Below are 17,630 nucleotides of genomic sequence, written 5' to 3' on the forward strand. Positions count from 1 at the left end.
TCGTGCCGCTCACGCATCGGTTTCCACAGTCACCAAACCCGTTGCCTTAATAGCAATGCATAAACTGTCTGCAATAGACGCAAAGGCCTGTGATGATAGGAGATAGGAGTTCTTGGGAACCAAGCGTCGCGTGAGCGTGATCGTTTTGTTTGCATACAAGTTCTTCACGCTTACGCCACGCTTACGAGTTACGCCTATCGTAATAGTCACACAGATCTCATACGCTACGCTCACGCCTACACCTCGTGTGCTGAGTGCCTAAACTAGGCAAATAAAAAATAAAGAAACGGATTAGATTAAACTAGAAGTAGGTAAGTACATGCTTTTTTTGAAGATAATGAACTTCTATAAACTTTTTTTTTCTTTTTTCAGATGTACAGGAGTTAATCACTGCAGCTTCGTGCTCCGCGAGGACTACCCCCCAGCGCGGGGGTGGCCGGCGGGGGTGGTTTATATAAAATACGCATGCTTTGACGGTATGTATCGCTTGGACCGTTTCTGAGTAGCTTTGAAGTTAAGATTGAAAGGGAAAGTTTTTGTGGGCGGTTAAGTTTTTGGTATGCGAAGCATAATATTTGATGCTCATATAAACATTATAAACCAAGTTTATAATGTTTTCAAAGGTAGATTCTTTCGATCGAAAGTTGGTTACCAAGGTAACCAACGTTACAAGGTAACATTCATAGAATCCTATGTCAAAAAACTTTCATAAATTTGTAACTAAACAAAAAATAACACCTAAATAATTGGAAATGGCTCCATATGCAAAATGAGTCCACCAACCTACCCATCCTAATAAAGCAAACCATGTCAAAATGCAAACCGCACATGTTGTACACGGCTTTATAAAGCTAGCTACACACGTGCGTCCATAAATCGTGTTTATTAAAAATTTGCCCCAGTTGCGTAATTGTTACAGCGACATCATGACGCCACGGTTGTCAAAATTGGCAGTTGTTATTAATGGTGACGTCACGCTTGGAATTTTTCGCCCATATGGCGTCAATGGAGTCCGAAATAATTAATGCCTTACCTATTTGAAACAAATACCTACATTTAAGATATCGTCACTATCACTAGGTATTGTCTTAGGAACACCTAAAGGTGTTGTGGTTCTGCTCCTAATTTTTATTTTTTATTAACCACAAAGGAGCTTTTAAAATGAAAACGACTTCTTTTATGACGCGAATGAATTGCTTTTTATATCCAGTGTGTAATGGTTAATAAAAGTAGTTTGAACTAATTTGTTGACAGTTTTCTTTATAAGAAGGTTTCGAACTATTTTATAGTTAAATTAAGAAATTATTAAACTAGTAAAACAAATGACATACACATTATCAATATGCACAGTTGATACGTGTAAGCGTACTTAATGTGTAAGCCTCAATGTACTGTTAGATTAGAGGTACTTAAGCAAAAATGTGCCCATAATCTCCTGTTTCTATATTAAGTACTTAAATCGGTTGGCAATTTGCGTATCAAAGAAAACGTTTGCTCGACATTCTAATGCCCAATAAATGACACCCTGTTCACCTCTACATTAACAATGACAGTTTGAAGATGACCTACTCGTATATCAGGACAGTGATGAGACCGTGGGCCCGATTCGGATTATGAAATAGACATCTATTAGATATCTTTTAGACATCACCAAGATACGATAACGATATGTTTAAGATCTAACATGTCAAATTTGACATTTGCATTTGCGATTCTGGAGATACTCTTGAACGATTTCCACAGGATACCTATGACTTATCCAATTCACATCTAATATATATCTAACTCTATCTAACGTAAAAGTGACATTGGTTGCCCGAATTGCGCTGCAAAAGAGAACTAGTTGATATCTAAACTATAACGTATCTAGAATGGATCTAGTACGTGTCGTCTCTTGTGAATATCTTGAAGTTTGAATACGGCAGAAAAACTCTACCTTACATAGATAATCTACAGAGACCAGAAAGGCAGCATGCCGTAAGGGAAATAATAAGTTGGTATCTTTGTAAGGTCGATACCCTACGTTTTACTTTAGTAACAATTTCCAATGGCCACAAAATCTATATTATCCGTAACAATAAGTTGCGAACCGTAATTTTATGGCTATTGTTTGTTATCTTCCCACACTTTACTTGTCCCACAATAGCGTCCCCAAGGAGTTTAGATAAATGAACGACTGTATTTAGATAACTCGCACTATTGCTCATGTTCATAACTTGATAAATGTTTTATTGCATAAAAAATATATAAATATAAAATATATAAATTATTGAATAAAAAAACCTGTTATAGAATTAGGTCGACCTGTATGTAACTATGTAATGGAATCTTGCAAGTTAAATTTGATCCACTTCCCGGTTTCCGATTGAGTTGAAATTTTGCATACACATGTATGTCGGGTGACAGTGCAATATTATGGTACCATCGAGCTGACCTGATGAACGAGACAGGAGGTGGCCATAGGAACTCTGTGATGAAACAACGCAACCTAATTGTGTTAGGGGTTTTTAGAATTGTCTCGATGAGTATTATATAGTTGTCTGTCGTAAGAAAAGTACAGTCAGCGATAAAAGCTTCTACCAAAAAAGATTTTTTTGCCAAAAACTTATTTAAGCTAAATATCCCAGAAAATAACACAAACGATATACAGAAAACAACAAGTTCATAGAACAGTCACATTTAGGTATCCATATCCAGCAATATAAAATGGTAAATAAATATAAATATTATAGGACATTAGTACACAAATTGACTTAAATATGACTAAATGTGAAAGTAAAATACCATGAAAATTGATAATAATTTATCTATCATATGACAAAATATAAGATACCTAACTTTAGAAACGGCTGAGATAGGATGGTTTATATGTTGAATGTTTCATTGATGGCAAGGTTAAGGTCACATGTCTAACATTGAAACAGTCGTTTATAAACACTATGTTGCAAGAAAGTGTATGATATCAAGCATGGAGATGCTCAAAACCCTCCCGCGTCCACCTAGTTGGCAATCATGCTCCTTGGACATAAAAGGCGTACCTTTCTCGCAGCATGCCGTACCTACGTGCTGACCAGATTCTCGATCCACAATGAAACTCAAGTTATGTATAATGAAACAGGGCTTTCGCTTTTATATATTTCAGCAATCTTATAATCATTCCATATGTCGGAAACCTTTTAAATAACCAATTTCAGCCTACCACTATTTCCTCCTTTCATTTTTCAATTATTGATTGAAAGCATATATGTATTAATGTCACTTATTTATAACACCGTTTCAATGTTTATTAACGATGTTTCATGGTAGATTAAAATTATTACGTTTGTTTCACTGTAAAAATTGAAGTGTTTCATTGAAAACATGCATAAGTACACAATGAAACAAAACTCATTTTTTGAAAAAAGGATTATAATACAGAAACTGTTAAAAATAAGTAAAAACCGAGAATGCCATACGATAGCCAACTAAATTGTTTATCTTCATACGCAATATTACGCTCATAACTTTAAGAACATCAGAGATAGGATGGTTTGAACTTTTGGTGTTTCATTGATCAACAACTTACCCTACATTGGATGCAAAATAAAGATCTCTATCTCTATCTCTAAAGATGTCATCCCATTGTTACCGCGATAAAACGCAAATAAAAGGCCATCCCAGTAACATCACGCACAGTCTCCAAAATTAATTGATAATGACACCAAATTTACAACCGACGTTATGATAACGACCAATTTAAATGTACCGCCAACGTCACTTTTATTACGTTCACACAGAGCTTAATTCAGTTTTAAAGACATGTCTTTGATTCCGTGAACATTTGGTGGCTATAAACTTATTGTAACAGCTCCCTATTCCCACGTGCCCAATATCTATTGTATAAACCGGCCAGAATGAGAAGAACTCATCTGCTCCTGCGGTGTCATTCTAATCGCTTACCGTCCACAGGCGAATCAAAAGTTTTAATAACCATTTTATGCGCGCTGTCTTATTACGCATACTTGTTACAAATCTAGAGGTCAGGTAAAACTGGGCATCTGAGATCTTTGATAACCCGCGTTCGATCCACCAATGACGGCAATGGGAACTCCCCTGCTTCACTTTTGTTCTCACATGCAGGGCGGGTCAACTAAAACTGGTCGGTTTTTTAACTTGCCGATACATTGACGGATTTACCCCAAAATTTCTGAAATCAGGGGATGTGTAAATGGAGTATGGCAACAAATAATTCGGGCGTCACGTGCGTGTGATTTGCCGGATGTGTGGAGTGACTGTTCGGTATCGATCTTTGTTGTGTTAGGCAAAATTAAATTGACGATGAATTTGTTCATATCAATCCTACTGTGAGTCTGCGACGGTGGCGATGCACATGTATGCGAATAAGAGTAGGCCATAAGGTAGGAAAGTGACAGTTAGACTTGACTGAAACGGAACTTAAGTCGCGCTTTAAAGTAAAAGTTTTTTTTTGACAGTAATATTTAAGTAAAAGTTAAAATGAAAATGCTTAAAAGGCCTCATTTAGACGATGCGAGAACTCGCATGCGAGTTTTATTACATTGCGTCATTTGATCGGTCAGTTGAATTGATGTCACCTCAATGGTCCGCAGTGTAACTAAAATTGTATACGAGTTCGCACGCCGTCTAAATGAGCCCTAATGCTAAATGCAGGTGTTGTTATACCGGTTCTATTTTTCTGTTAAAATTAATTTGTTGTTTTACATGTATGTAAAACGTATAATTATTGGTGCAATAAAGAATATTTACTTACTTACTTAAATGCTAGCATACAGCTACATAATGGCAGCCGCTCTATCAGCAATTAAAATAATGTCACCGCTGTCATATTTCGTGACTTATCACCAGAATTAGTGGCTTATTAAAACGACTGTTAACATAAATGGCGTGAAAACGTTGCCTTTTGATAGCGTAATAACAATAACACCATTGTTATAGTTAGTGAATAATTCTCCCATTTTGGTACCCGCTAACCATGGCGCTTTTTTCAGTGCATCCTGCTCTTACTTAAACCAAATATTCATTGGTTGTGTTTGTGTAATGAGTGTTAAGTCTACGACTAATTCGTGCTTCGAATTCAACAGGTAATTTACTGTACATCGCCATCAGATATATCGGAGCGGCCAAGGTGTTCACAATATTTGAACAAGCACTCTAACGCCTTGACAATAGAGGCATCAGAGGCATGCTCAGATATTTGTGAGCACCATGCTCCGATATATCTGATGGCGAATGTACATTGTACGGAATGTACATTATTATGCGGTGTATGATAACTAATATAGATTGAAGCCTTCAGCGCGTAGTTCTGTAAAGCTCTTGGCCACCCTGGGTCCGAAGTTCTGCAACCAAAAATCAACCTTAAAGCGGTTCATTTAGGTGGAAATTCTAGTGAGGTAGGAACTTAAGTTTACTTGTCAAGCTTTCACACCGTTACAATTTCAATTTATATGCAAAAAGGTGTAATTTATCATTGGCACTCACAGCAGTTAAGCCTATTTGCAATTCAGGCAAATATCGTACAGGATTCTGGCAATAAATAGCTATTGTATTGAAAACGACATCGATTATGTATTTATCATTATCGGACTTAGATGAATCGAATGCCATTTGCACAGGCCTTTTATTGTGATATTGAAACGCTTAGGGTTTGGTATCCACACTGGCCTACGAGATCAATTTGAAATCAATTACCTACATCAGTCTGAATGCAATGATTTATAACTTGTGACAAATTGGACAAGTTGCCTTTAGTCGCGTCTGGACAAGCGAAAAATGTGCACGTGCTAACGAGCTCACAGAAATAGAAAGAGACGAGCTTATGTTTAACAACGAGTATGACAAAGATGGATGGAATGAGAAAATTAATCAAAAATAACAGATTTCTTCGTAGGCTCGGGAATAAATATGGAAGTATTTTTTATACTCCTCAAGTATGGGTATAACCTATATATGGTTATATAATATCATTGTCTGAATGTTGCTCCGTATTCCCGAATTTAGCAAACGCCAAACAACAAGAATAAATAATTTTGGCCTAGCCAAGGTGACGATCGCTTACGCTTCGCTATCGAATAGCTTTGTTTCTCTCTATCACTCTTCCATATTAGTGTGACAGTGACATTGCGTTTCGTTCGCTACGTAGCATTAGCGATTGGCATGTTGTCTACGCGGTCACGATGACAGATGCTACGATTGGTGTTTTCTATAAACGATTGTCACATTGGTTAGGCCCCCAGTCCAGCCCAGACTCATTCACGTCACCCTAAGAGAGATGGCCATTGGCCGATATCTATGTAGATATTTATGAGTTTCGTGCCAAATCGGATATTGCCGCGTTTTCGAAGATACCCGTGCTTATCGCCACATAACATCTTTCCAATATCCTTCGATAAGTATCTACTTAATCGATAGTTTATGGTTAGGGGAGTTATAAGCTGGTTTATAAAATGAGTGTACTGTGTACTTATAAAGTGCTTTGTTATGGTATATTTGAGAAGGGAATATATGTACGAGTATGTACTGGTATTTACATAGGAAGTTTAAGAGTCACACAAACCCGTTGTTAAAAATCCGCTCCCATGAAATCGAAGTTAGGGAGAATGATATACACCACAGTAAGCGAATGCTCACGGAAAGCAGCTACGGGAGGAATGGAGATGGCCACGACCACTCTGTCAAGAGTGTAACGAAGAAGTATAACCATACTTACAAGTGCTTTTTCTGGATGAAAACAAAGCAATGTTTAAATAAGTTATTCTTGCAGTAAGGCATTGAAGTATGCCATTGCATAAACAATCGCGAATAATAATAAAAACCGGCCAAGTGCGAGTCGGACTCGCGCACGGAGGGTTCCGCACCATCAACAAAAAACAAGCAAAAAAACGGTCACCCATCCAAGTACTGACCCCGCCCGACGTTGCTTAACTTCGGTCAAAAATCACGTTTGTTGTATGGGAGCCCCACTTAAATCTTTATTTTATTCTGTTTTTAGTATTTGTTGTTATAGCGGCAACAGAAATACATCATCTGTGAAAATTTCAACTGTCTAGCTATCACGGTTCGTGAGATACAGCCTGGTGACAGACGGACGGACGGACGGACGGACGGACAGCGGAGTCTTAGTAATAGGGTCCCGTTTTTACCCTTTGGGTACGGAACCCTAAAAACGACAGGGTTTTACCCATTTCGCTTTTGAAATTCAAAATCATCGCAGCCAATGCAGCGTGCGGATTAATTATCTATAATCGGATTATTCGAGATCGATATTTTGGCTTATTCGATGCAGTCTGTTTACATCGATATGTTTACAAACTGACAAACAAAATAAACATTGACACGTGATGTCGGCGTGACGAAATCGTCACGCACATCTTTTGTGTCAGTTTAATGTGATGTTGCGTAATCTTAATCCTTAATGGGTGATGTTTTTTATGTTGGGAGGCGTGTGTGTGTTACTTCCTAAATGTACACGTGGCATTATTATGGTGCACATTTTGTTGTTGATTTGTACAAACTTTACTTGTCGAGGAGTCTAATGATTGATGACGCTTTTAATATTTTTAACATCTCCATGCTTATTGCAATCATTATTAATTGTAACATGTAACGTGTAAGACGATCCGACTATTGCAAACCTGTGAAGCTCTCAATTTAAGAAATTAGGTACATTCACCCCTTGACCGACAAAGACGTCGACTGACGCGCGCGACTATATCGTCAGGTGACAAGCAAAAGTCACTAATTAGTCTAATTACTAAATAATATTTAAACAATAATCAACCCTCTTGTCGTACTAATATGGTTCACTATATGGCTATGAACTTATGGTGGTACTTAGTGAGTTTTGCTTGTCACCTGACGATATCAACCTTCGTGCATTGCGACAAGGTTCACGATGACGCGACGCACGCCGCACATGGCGTTCATAGGGTCAAAATTATAAGAATAATAAAAATCATTCTGCTGATTCCAACATATATACAGTATGTATAAGTATATACTATATACATATTTCTATAACGAAATTCATGAAAAAAACACAATGACCAAATAATTTGTACATAGGTAGGTACTTATACGTTAGGAATCATCCATTAATTACGTCACACGAATTTTTAGGTTTTTTTTTACCCCTCGCCCCCTCCTTGTCACACTTGGTCACATTTTGCAAACCCCTCCCTCCCTGGTGTTACGTCAGCGTCACATTTTAGGCAATTTTGTTTTCAACGAAATCGACAATATTAACTCGGCATTATTTTTTTAATACAAAAATATTAGTAATTTTATAACACAACGAAAGTTACATCCAAAATCTCATTATTTAACTGTACAGCGAATAAAAAAACATAAATTAATTTTCGGTTACTGATGAAGTTAAAAAGTGACATCACAATGTTTGTGACTCCCCCTCCCCCATGTTACAAAATGTCACATTTTCTTGACCCCCTCCCTCCCCCTAAACGTGTGACGTAATTAATGGATGACCCCTTACGTTGAAGATTTTGTTAAATAAATGACATATCCACCCTCGTCAAGTAAATACGGTTAATCGTAGTTATGCTAACCCATCTGAACTATCCAAAGGTCCATAACTCAGCTTAGAGACGATATTCCCAACCCACTACCGAATACCGATGAATCGAATTCGCACATAACCAATTAAATCAGGGGGCCTAGCCAAAATGAAAATCGTTGATTAAAATCACTAATCGAAACTGAAATTGAAATAGTCACATGACTTTTCTTTGCACCAGTCATCCCGATTTATTTTTACTTTTAATTTGGCGTTTGTAATTTGTAACCTACAATTGCCTACAATTAGTGTCATTTTACCTTAAGACCAGATCAACAGAGCTTGGGCAAAAATGCTTTCATTATGTTCGAATGTTCTGCTCTCCAGGTTGCATTTCTCAAGCGATTCTCGTAAAATTTTGTGAGCAGGTTCGATAATTATGTGTTTTTTTTTTAAATTTAGTTTTTGGAGTTTTTCAAAATGGCGGAACCATGAGGTTTGCGTCGTCTACAGATCACAGAGCCTAGTCTCTAAGAAATCTAATTGCGTCTGCGTCTATGTAACCAATTAGAATATGTGGCCAGCTATTTCAGAGATGCGCTAATCCAACTCAAATTCTCCTAAACTCGACTTAATCCGGCTCCGATTTACATAATTTCCACTATAATTCCACTTTATTCGTGTACACAATATCTTAAGTGCCATGTATTTGCTTTTAAGATTACGTCTCTTTTAAAATTTTAGGATTCGGCATAAGCTTGGCGGATTTTGCTCTTATATGTTGGTATACCTATAAGTGGTTGTGGTTTAGAGTCGTGAAATGTATTGGGCCCCATACATTCCACGACTCTTGTCTTTCCGCACAGGCCCCGTAGACAACATGACAATCGCTAACGCTCCGTAACGAACGAAACGCAACTGTCACTGTCACACTAATATGGAAGAGTGATAGAGAGACACAAAGCGATTCGATCGCGAAGCGATAGCGATTGTCACCTTGGCTAGGCCGCCGGGCTCTACTATTAATGATATAAGCTGCTTTGGGCAAGTTTACCCGCTTCCTATAGGAATATGTTTTTCAAGTCTGAATATTCAGAAGTTCGATTGGATTATCTCTCGATGGATTTAACGATCTTGTCGGCATTAAGTAAGTATATGTATGTATATTGCTGCTTTTGTTTCTGTCTCATCTTATGTTGTTTATTATGTAGGTAGGTACGAATATCAAAATATTTGAAAAGAAACTTACATACATTGTACAAAATGTACACCTTTCTTTTTTTCAAACACCGGTAAGACTGGCTTTTTTTCATTTTAGCATATCACATCGCTAGAAGGTTCCATCCACCGTTTTAGTTACCACTAAGTCGTAAATTTAGCCATATCTGAAGGGTTAACGTTCATGATATGTTTCTAGCCCATTGAATATCTTTGACGGAGAATAGTCGATTTGAACCTTATTGCCACGTGTTAAGGTTTTCCAAGGGTCAGTGACTACTGTCTGTGTCCTTCTGAGTAGGTATCTACTGTCCAATCGGAGCACGCTATATTTCACTCTGTCGTGTTTCCTATTCGGGATATTTGCGACGAAAATTACTCGTAAATCAAATGCTTCAGAAAATAGCTTTGCTTCGGAAAATTACTAGTGTGTGGGCTTTGGGAAGATTCCTATAGGATATTGGTGATAGACATGGTAATATATTAGAAAACCGTTGAAAAAGGCTCATAATCAATCAATAATAAATAAGGTTGTTTATTTACTCACCTGCAATAATTTACGGGCTGAATATATAGGTCATACTGAGCAACTTTTACTATGGGACCAACCCCGAAATCGCGGAAAAAAATTGCCCGAATGCGATGCTTAGATTGCTTAAGCTGTGGCTTAAGGTGGTTCGATTTTCATACAAAATTCAATCGTCTTTCATTAAGTAACTACGTACACTATTACTACATAAATATTTCCGCATTTATCTTCTTTCGAATATTCATTTTCGCTAAATGAATAGGAAAACAATGTTTCATACAGAAATCATGCAAAAATCATAGTTAACTTTTCATCAATTTTACGTATGTGTGCGTCACAAATGTCGTGTACGGATACATTTGCGACGTTGCCATACCATTTCCGACGTTGCCGGGCTGACCACGGCGCGAATTTGAAGTGCCGTCATGTTTAGCGCAATTTTGTTGACCTACCCGATTTTGTTGAATAAGTACCCGAAGTTCGTCAGCTTAGCTAAGAACTATCATGGCGCGTTTTGTAAACAGTCGCTTTTTTGCTTACAAACGGAAGGTTCCCGGTTCAAACCCCAGTCATTGTATGCTGGGACATAACTTTTTGTATTTTTTTTTACACCTAAATTTCGTGTTGTGTTTTTTATTTTTATTGAATTTTTCTTATTTTCAAAAATCGATGAATTAAGTATGGGCTAAGCTTATTCGTTTAATTTTTACAAAGATAATTAGAAATTATACTCTACCTAATCTCTTTGATTTTTACAATCAGGACATCCTCACAACAATAAAAAAGAAATGTATAAAATTTCCTGTGGTTGAAAATAATGGAATTTTGTCTATGAATGAAAAACACAATTATTACTAGTTACTACCAGGTATGTAAATTATAACTTGATTAGAATCCATATTGTTGCATCATCTTTCTTCCTATTACATTAGATATTTTTTTCTATCATGATTCATGATATTATATTTCTTTCAGGTACAGGGACTACTATGGATAACAAATATAAAAAAATGTACTGTAGGTACTTGAATTAAAAAAAAAATGTTTTCCTTTTATTTTATTTTACAATTACCTACTACTTTATTAGAGGCTGGGCAGTAAGGGATTGCTTTACTTGTAGAACAAACTATTAGCGCTTTAAAAAAAACTGATACCTGACACTTACAAACTGGACTTTCTTGGGCTTATTCTACTAAGAATCGTCAGTAGGTATTCTCCATCCTAGCATAAAAAGATATCCTAAAATGTCGGTCATCACGTCAGGTTTTAGTATCAAAAATGTTTCCCAGCCTGCGTGACGTAGCGGAAACTAAAACTTCTATACAAATATTTGGGACATAGTTTTTATATTAGCTTCAGGATTCAACAAGAATATGCTAGTGATTCTGAGTTGGAAGAACCCAAAAAGATCATAATCTGTGAAAATCAGGTATTGATATTTTTTTTAAAACGTTGATAATGTAATTTATTGATAATAGCTACCCGCCCCGGCTTCGCACGGGTTAACAAATTATACATAAACCTTCCTCTTGAATCACTCTATCTATTTAAAAAAACCGCATCAAAATCCGTTGCGTAGTTTTAAAGATCTAAGCATACAGACAGACAGACAGAAAAGCGACTTTGTTTTATACTATGTAGTGATAGTGATGATGATGATACTGAATATCTGGGGGAAGCGCTGGTGGCCTAGCGGAAAGAGCGTGCGACTTGCAATCCGGAGGTCGCGGGTTCTAACCCCGGCTCGTACCGTCGTACCAATGATTTTTCGGAACTTTTGTACGAAATATCATTTGATACCTATTTACCGGAACCTATTTATATACCGATACCTATTTTTCGGTGAAAGAAACCAATGTGAGGAAACCGGACTAATCCCAATAAGTTTACTCTCTGGGTTGGAAGGTCAGGGCAGTCGCTTTCGTAAAAACTATGTGCCCATGCCAATTCTGGGATTAGTTGCCAAGCGGACCCCACGCGAGGAAGAAGAGATTGAATATCTGGGAGACCGACCAAAGCTCAGAAAACATATAAAAACCCAAAAATGCGCGTTTTCTCACAGATCAGACCTAGCTAAGAGATCAAACCCCTTATAGCAAATTTCATCGAAATCGTTAGAGCCGTTTCTGATATCATCCAAATATATAAATAAATATATATATAATAATTGCTCGTTTAAAGGTAAGATAACACAAAAAGGACAAAAATAAACAAAAAGAAATTACCTACTCGCACCAGTCTTGAACCCCAATCCTCTTGCACGTATTTCCACGAACATACCGTAACGCTATTGCAGTATACTTACGTTGTGTGAAGTTGTCTACTATAAGCATCACGGAAACACTGTTTGCATGTGTGAGTTATAGTAGGAAAAAGCATGACAGCAACACTCCGTCGACTTTAAAGGGTGGTTTTTGCACAATGAAGTATTCAATGTTTATTTTAATAGTTCAATATTTACTTAAAGAGTTCGCTAAACATACTTTTAAGTATACAAATACCAAGACCATTCCATAAAAAAATTAAACATGAAATTTTGCGAAAGTGGCACCATCTAGCGAGGGTTAAGCTTTGAGTAACCTAGTCGAACCACCTTAAGTATTATGAATCCATGAATGTTTTAATGGAGGTGAAATGAATAAGTTTTACGCGATGGAAGTCGCAGCGAAAACTCTTTTCAGAAAGCTTGCTCATAAAAATACATCAAAATGGGTATTTTGTGTTGAAATGGCCGTGTTTGTGAATGGGAATAGTTGCGAAATATCTCTCGTAAATCAGACATTGAATAGGTAGTTTCGCTCGAAAAACACAAAGTATTTTTATTTAAGCTTTGGTAATTTGTGGATATTTGACCTTAGTCATAAACAACACTGTGATGTCAGCGTTTTTACAGTTGATCGCGTTGTTACCTACCTACCTAGGTATTTGGAATTACGGGATACACTTTAATTAGGCGTTTCGAAAGGTCTATAGGTACATTTTATACCTACCTAGTAGTAAAATCCAGTTTAAGTAAAGTGCCTTTTAATTTAAGGGTCACACGAACCCGCCGCCAAAGCGCCGCACCCATATAATCGAAGTTATGCTCTCGTTTTAAAATGACATGATTAAAATTACATGAAATTTGGTATGAACATTTACGTTACTAACATATAAATTGTCTAATTACTAGTTACTATAAAATAACTATAGGTACATATAAATTGTCTAATACTAGTTACTAACTAGTAGTTAGGCGGCGGCTAGGTAAAAAACCGGCCAAGAGCGAGTCGGACTCGCGCACGGAGGGTTCCGCACCATCAACAAAAAATAGAGCAAAACAAGCAAAAAAACGGTCACCCATCCAAGTACTGACCCCGCCCGACGTTGCTTAACTTCGGTCAAAAATCACGTTTGTTGTATGGGAGCCCCACTTAAATCTTTATTTTATTCTGTTTTTAGTATTGGTTGTTATAGCGGCAACAGAAATACATCATCTGTGAAAATTTCAACTGTCTAGCTATCACGGTTCGTGAGCCTGGCCTGGTGACAGACGGACGGACGGACGGACGGACGGACGAACAGCGGAGTCTTAGTAATAGGGTCCCGTTTTTACCCTTTGGGTACGGAACCCTAAAAAAAAGATACGGTACAAACTAATTAGCTTAATGAAACAAGTTGGTATCGTGGTACCTCGTATAAAGCTAATTAGAGTGAATCTTACGTAAAAATTAATAGTGTGTTCAATCAAACAACGGTTATCTTAATGTTTGCGCCCTTGCAAGTTACAATAGAAAGTTTAGGCGAAGAAAGGTCGCTGCGGATTTAAACGCGCAAAATGTTTAACAAACTTTATAGAATAACTTAGGAACTAAATATTTGTGCATTTGAGTTTTTTTACGTAGTCACACTACTATAATTATTTATTATGTAGGTACCTTTATAAATTATAAACAGGAATAGATGTAATAATACTAAAAAAACCCTGTTTAGTTATTGATCAGGCCCCTATTTCACCACGGTGACAGGTGCGTGCGACAATTGTCGACATCACTGTTACTGACGTACAGGCCTCCATAGACTACGGTAACCGCTTACCATCGGACGGGCGGTGTGCTTGTTTGCCACCAACATATTAATAAAAAAAAAAAACTCCATTATATCGCCAATAAATAAGTACTTATTTTGCGAAGCTAATGACTTGAAATTTGAATTTTACTGACATGACAATTGTCACAAGAAACACGAAAATTGTCACGAAATTTCGACACAGAACTCATTTCCTGTCAAGAATTACCGCAAGTTCTATTAAATCGTGTGACAATTGTCATCATCATCATCATAAACTTCGAAAGAGAAATAACTGTTTTTTGCCGATATAAGAAAGTTTTTTTAAATAATACAATGACGGTGGCAAACAGGAATACGGCCCGCCCGATGGTAAGCGATAACCGTAGCCCATGGATGCCTGTGACGTCAGCAACAGTGACATTTGTCGAATTGTCGCACTTGTCGCCGTGGTGAAATAGGGACCAGGTCACCTAATAGCTATAGAAATATACGTACAGGTGTGGTATTTAGATATGTCTAGCGGATAAATCTGTTAATGTATTTTTGGAATTATTAGGCACTAATATATATTATGTCTCTTCTGGAGATTTACCCAAAATTATGTTCACGACATAAGACGTTTGAAAATTTCATTTAGTTTTGCTAACTAGCCTAAACCCGTAGCCTAGGCTTGCGGCCCGATTCGAACTTTAAGATATGTCAAATATTACGTCTAGAATCTAGATACGATATGGATTAGATATTAGTGTCAAAAGTGACGTCGTATCTTTAGCAAATTGTTGACGTTATTGTAACGTAAGAACGTTCGAATCAGGCCGAATAATGTTCTCACAAGACGTAGCTGTTTTCCTCTACGCCGTAGCCGTAACCGGCAGCTACGACCTTGCGAGTTCAAGGCCGCTGCTACGGCACGAAGGCTCGAGCGGCAATTATTACTGAATTTATTGCTACGAAACTAAGCTGTGACCAATAATGGCCTATACTGTTTTATTGCTTATTTTTCATTTATTTTTCTTTATTTTGTGTTGTGATTGTGGTGGTTTTATTATAGGTATTGCTGGAAAACAGTCCATGAAAATAGTTAACATTCCTTTTATTACACGTAATTTTCTATGTTATTTATGTTATGTGTATTTGTCTATGTATCTAGAGGTGGGTATTTTAGGTTTATGTAGGTACCTATAGTACCTACACATACCTATAGCTGGTCAAGCAGATCTTGTCAGTAAAAAAAGGCGGCAAATTTGAAAAATGTAGGCGCGAAGGGATATCGTCCTATAGAAAATTTGAATTTCGCGCCTTTTTTACTGACATGATTTGCTTGACCATGTATAAGGTCATACTTGAGTATACCGCTATCTACGCAAACTGTGTAAACTATGCCAGCTGCTAATACCCAAGCATTAACTTAATACTCTAGTGTTAACTTTATTAGCAGCTTGCACTGCAGTTGGGGCTCTAACCTCCTTTAAATTTCTTTAATCTTTTCGACCTCGGCCAAATGCCTCGCTGCCGAGGCCAAAAAGTAGTTAAATTTAAAAAAAGTTTACCCTTAGCTAAAATTAGTTAGCCGTTTGCGCAAAAATGTCAGCCAAGTCTTACCTAAAAGCCAAGGCTATCGGAGCGGTTGCCAAGCACGATTCAGTTTGATTTTCAACTCAATTATGTACAGTCAAGTGTAAAAATATGAGTACATATAACTTACTCAAAAATATGTCTCATCGATCTTAATTCGCTGACATACGAGCTATGGGACATGTCTTTGAGTATGATGTGTGCACCCATATTTTTACACTTGACTGTATCTTCTTGTATTACATTTCAGATACCCTCTCTATCCACTACTGCAACCGCGAGGTCGCTATAGGCGTCTCCGGCCCCGAGAGCGAGGGGTACATACGGACCCCGGGCTACCCTAACTTCTACGTGGGCGACGAGTGTCGGTGGAAGCTGGTGGCTAATCCAGAGCAGAGGATCAGGATATCGCTGCTGGATGTCAGTTTGAGAAGTAAGTGGTACATACTGACCCGGGCTGCCCTATCTATGTTTTTATTTTATTTTAGTGCATGGAAAACCAAAAGCGCTATATATATCCAGAAATTACAGCAATCTGGATGCAGATGCATCCAGATTGTAGTGCTACAATCTGATCCACATACGCATCAGCCGGTGAGGTAATTTTATTAAATAAAAACATGTCGTCAGCAAAGCTGAGCAACTTAGAGAACTGGAAGCAGGTACTTATGTCATTCACAAAAATGTTTAAAAGAAGTGGGCCCAATATAAACCCCTGGGGGACTCCACTAGTTATAGTTACCCAGCTCGACATGACATGTAATTATTAATTACCACTGACTGACACCGATTTTTTATGTACGACTTAAACCATCTTAAAAGATCCCCTCTAATACTAATCAAATATAGCTTAGATATTAAGATATCGTGATCAATACGATCGAAAGCTTTACTGTAATCTGTATATATAACATCCACCTGTACGGTTACCATCAGTTTGTCACTGACATAAACGCCGTCGAGAACGTAATTTACTTTCTATACATCCCGTTTGTACTAATATGCGAGTGCGAGCGAGATGTATAGAAAGTAAATTACGTTCTCGACGGCGTTTATGTCAGTGACAAACTAATGGTAGCCGTACTGATGACTATTGTCCATCGACTCAGAGATAAAGTCATTGAAGTTAAGTTTAGTTAAGAGTGTCGGTGGAAACTGGTTGTGCATCCAGAGCAGATTATGAAGAAAAAGTTGGTAGGTACTTAATACCTACAGTCAGAAATAAAAGCTTGTATCAAAAATTTTTTTTTGGCCAAAAATTTAGGTATTAAAGATTTTATTTATTTTCCATTCCAGGTATAGGCCCGTTCGAGAACGAGTGCACCGACTACGTCCTAGTGACGGACGGGAACGGCGACGCGCTGCTCTCGTCGTGCGACCAAGTCGCGCTGCCGCTGCGATTGTCGTCCGCGACAAACGCGGTCCACGTCACGGTCGAGACGCGGAGCGAAGGAGCGTATCCTAAGAGAGGCGTGTTGTTTCATTATAAGAGTAAGTGTCATGTGTCATGAGAACTCACCTTAAGTCGGCATTGTAAATAATTTTACCGTTTGTCGTAAAAACTAAATAAAATATAGCAGCAGGTATTTACGCAATTCATTTATTAAAGAGAGTTAAAAAGCTCTAAATAAGTAGATACTATTTAAGTATTTTTTACACGATATACAAAATTGAAAACACAGCTCAAGATAGTCAGTAATGTCAGTATACTGTATTTAAAAATTTCTT

At 37.5% G+C, this 17,630-nt stretch overlaps 1 protein-coding gene across 2 annotated transcripts in view; it reads left to right on the forward strand.

Moving 5' to 3' along the window:
- Positions 1–17,630, forward strand: part of LOC134648336 (uncharacterized) — a 170,525-nt gene that overhangs the window by 82,592 nt on the left and 70,303 nt on the right. For both annotated transcript variants that reach the window (XM_063502847.1, XM_063502846.1), the window contains exons 3-5: positions 373–476; positions 16,153–16,335; positions 17,199–17,393. In XM_063502847.1, coding sequence (XP_063358917.1) covers positions 373–476; positions 16,153–16,335; positions 17,199–17,393 — 482 coding nt within the window. The remainder of the gene's footprint in view (positions 1–372; positions 477–16,152; positions 16,336–17,198; positions 17,394–17,630) is intronic.

Source organism: Cydia amplana, chromosome 5 (assembly GCF_948474715.1).
Source record: "Cydia amplana chromosome 5, ilCydAmpl1.1, whole genome shotgun sequence".
Lineage (NCBI taxonomy): Eukaryota > Metazoa > Arthropoda > Insecta > Lepidoptera > Tortricidae > Cydia > Cydia amplana.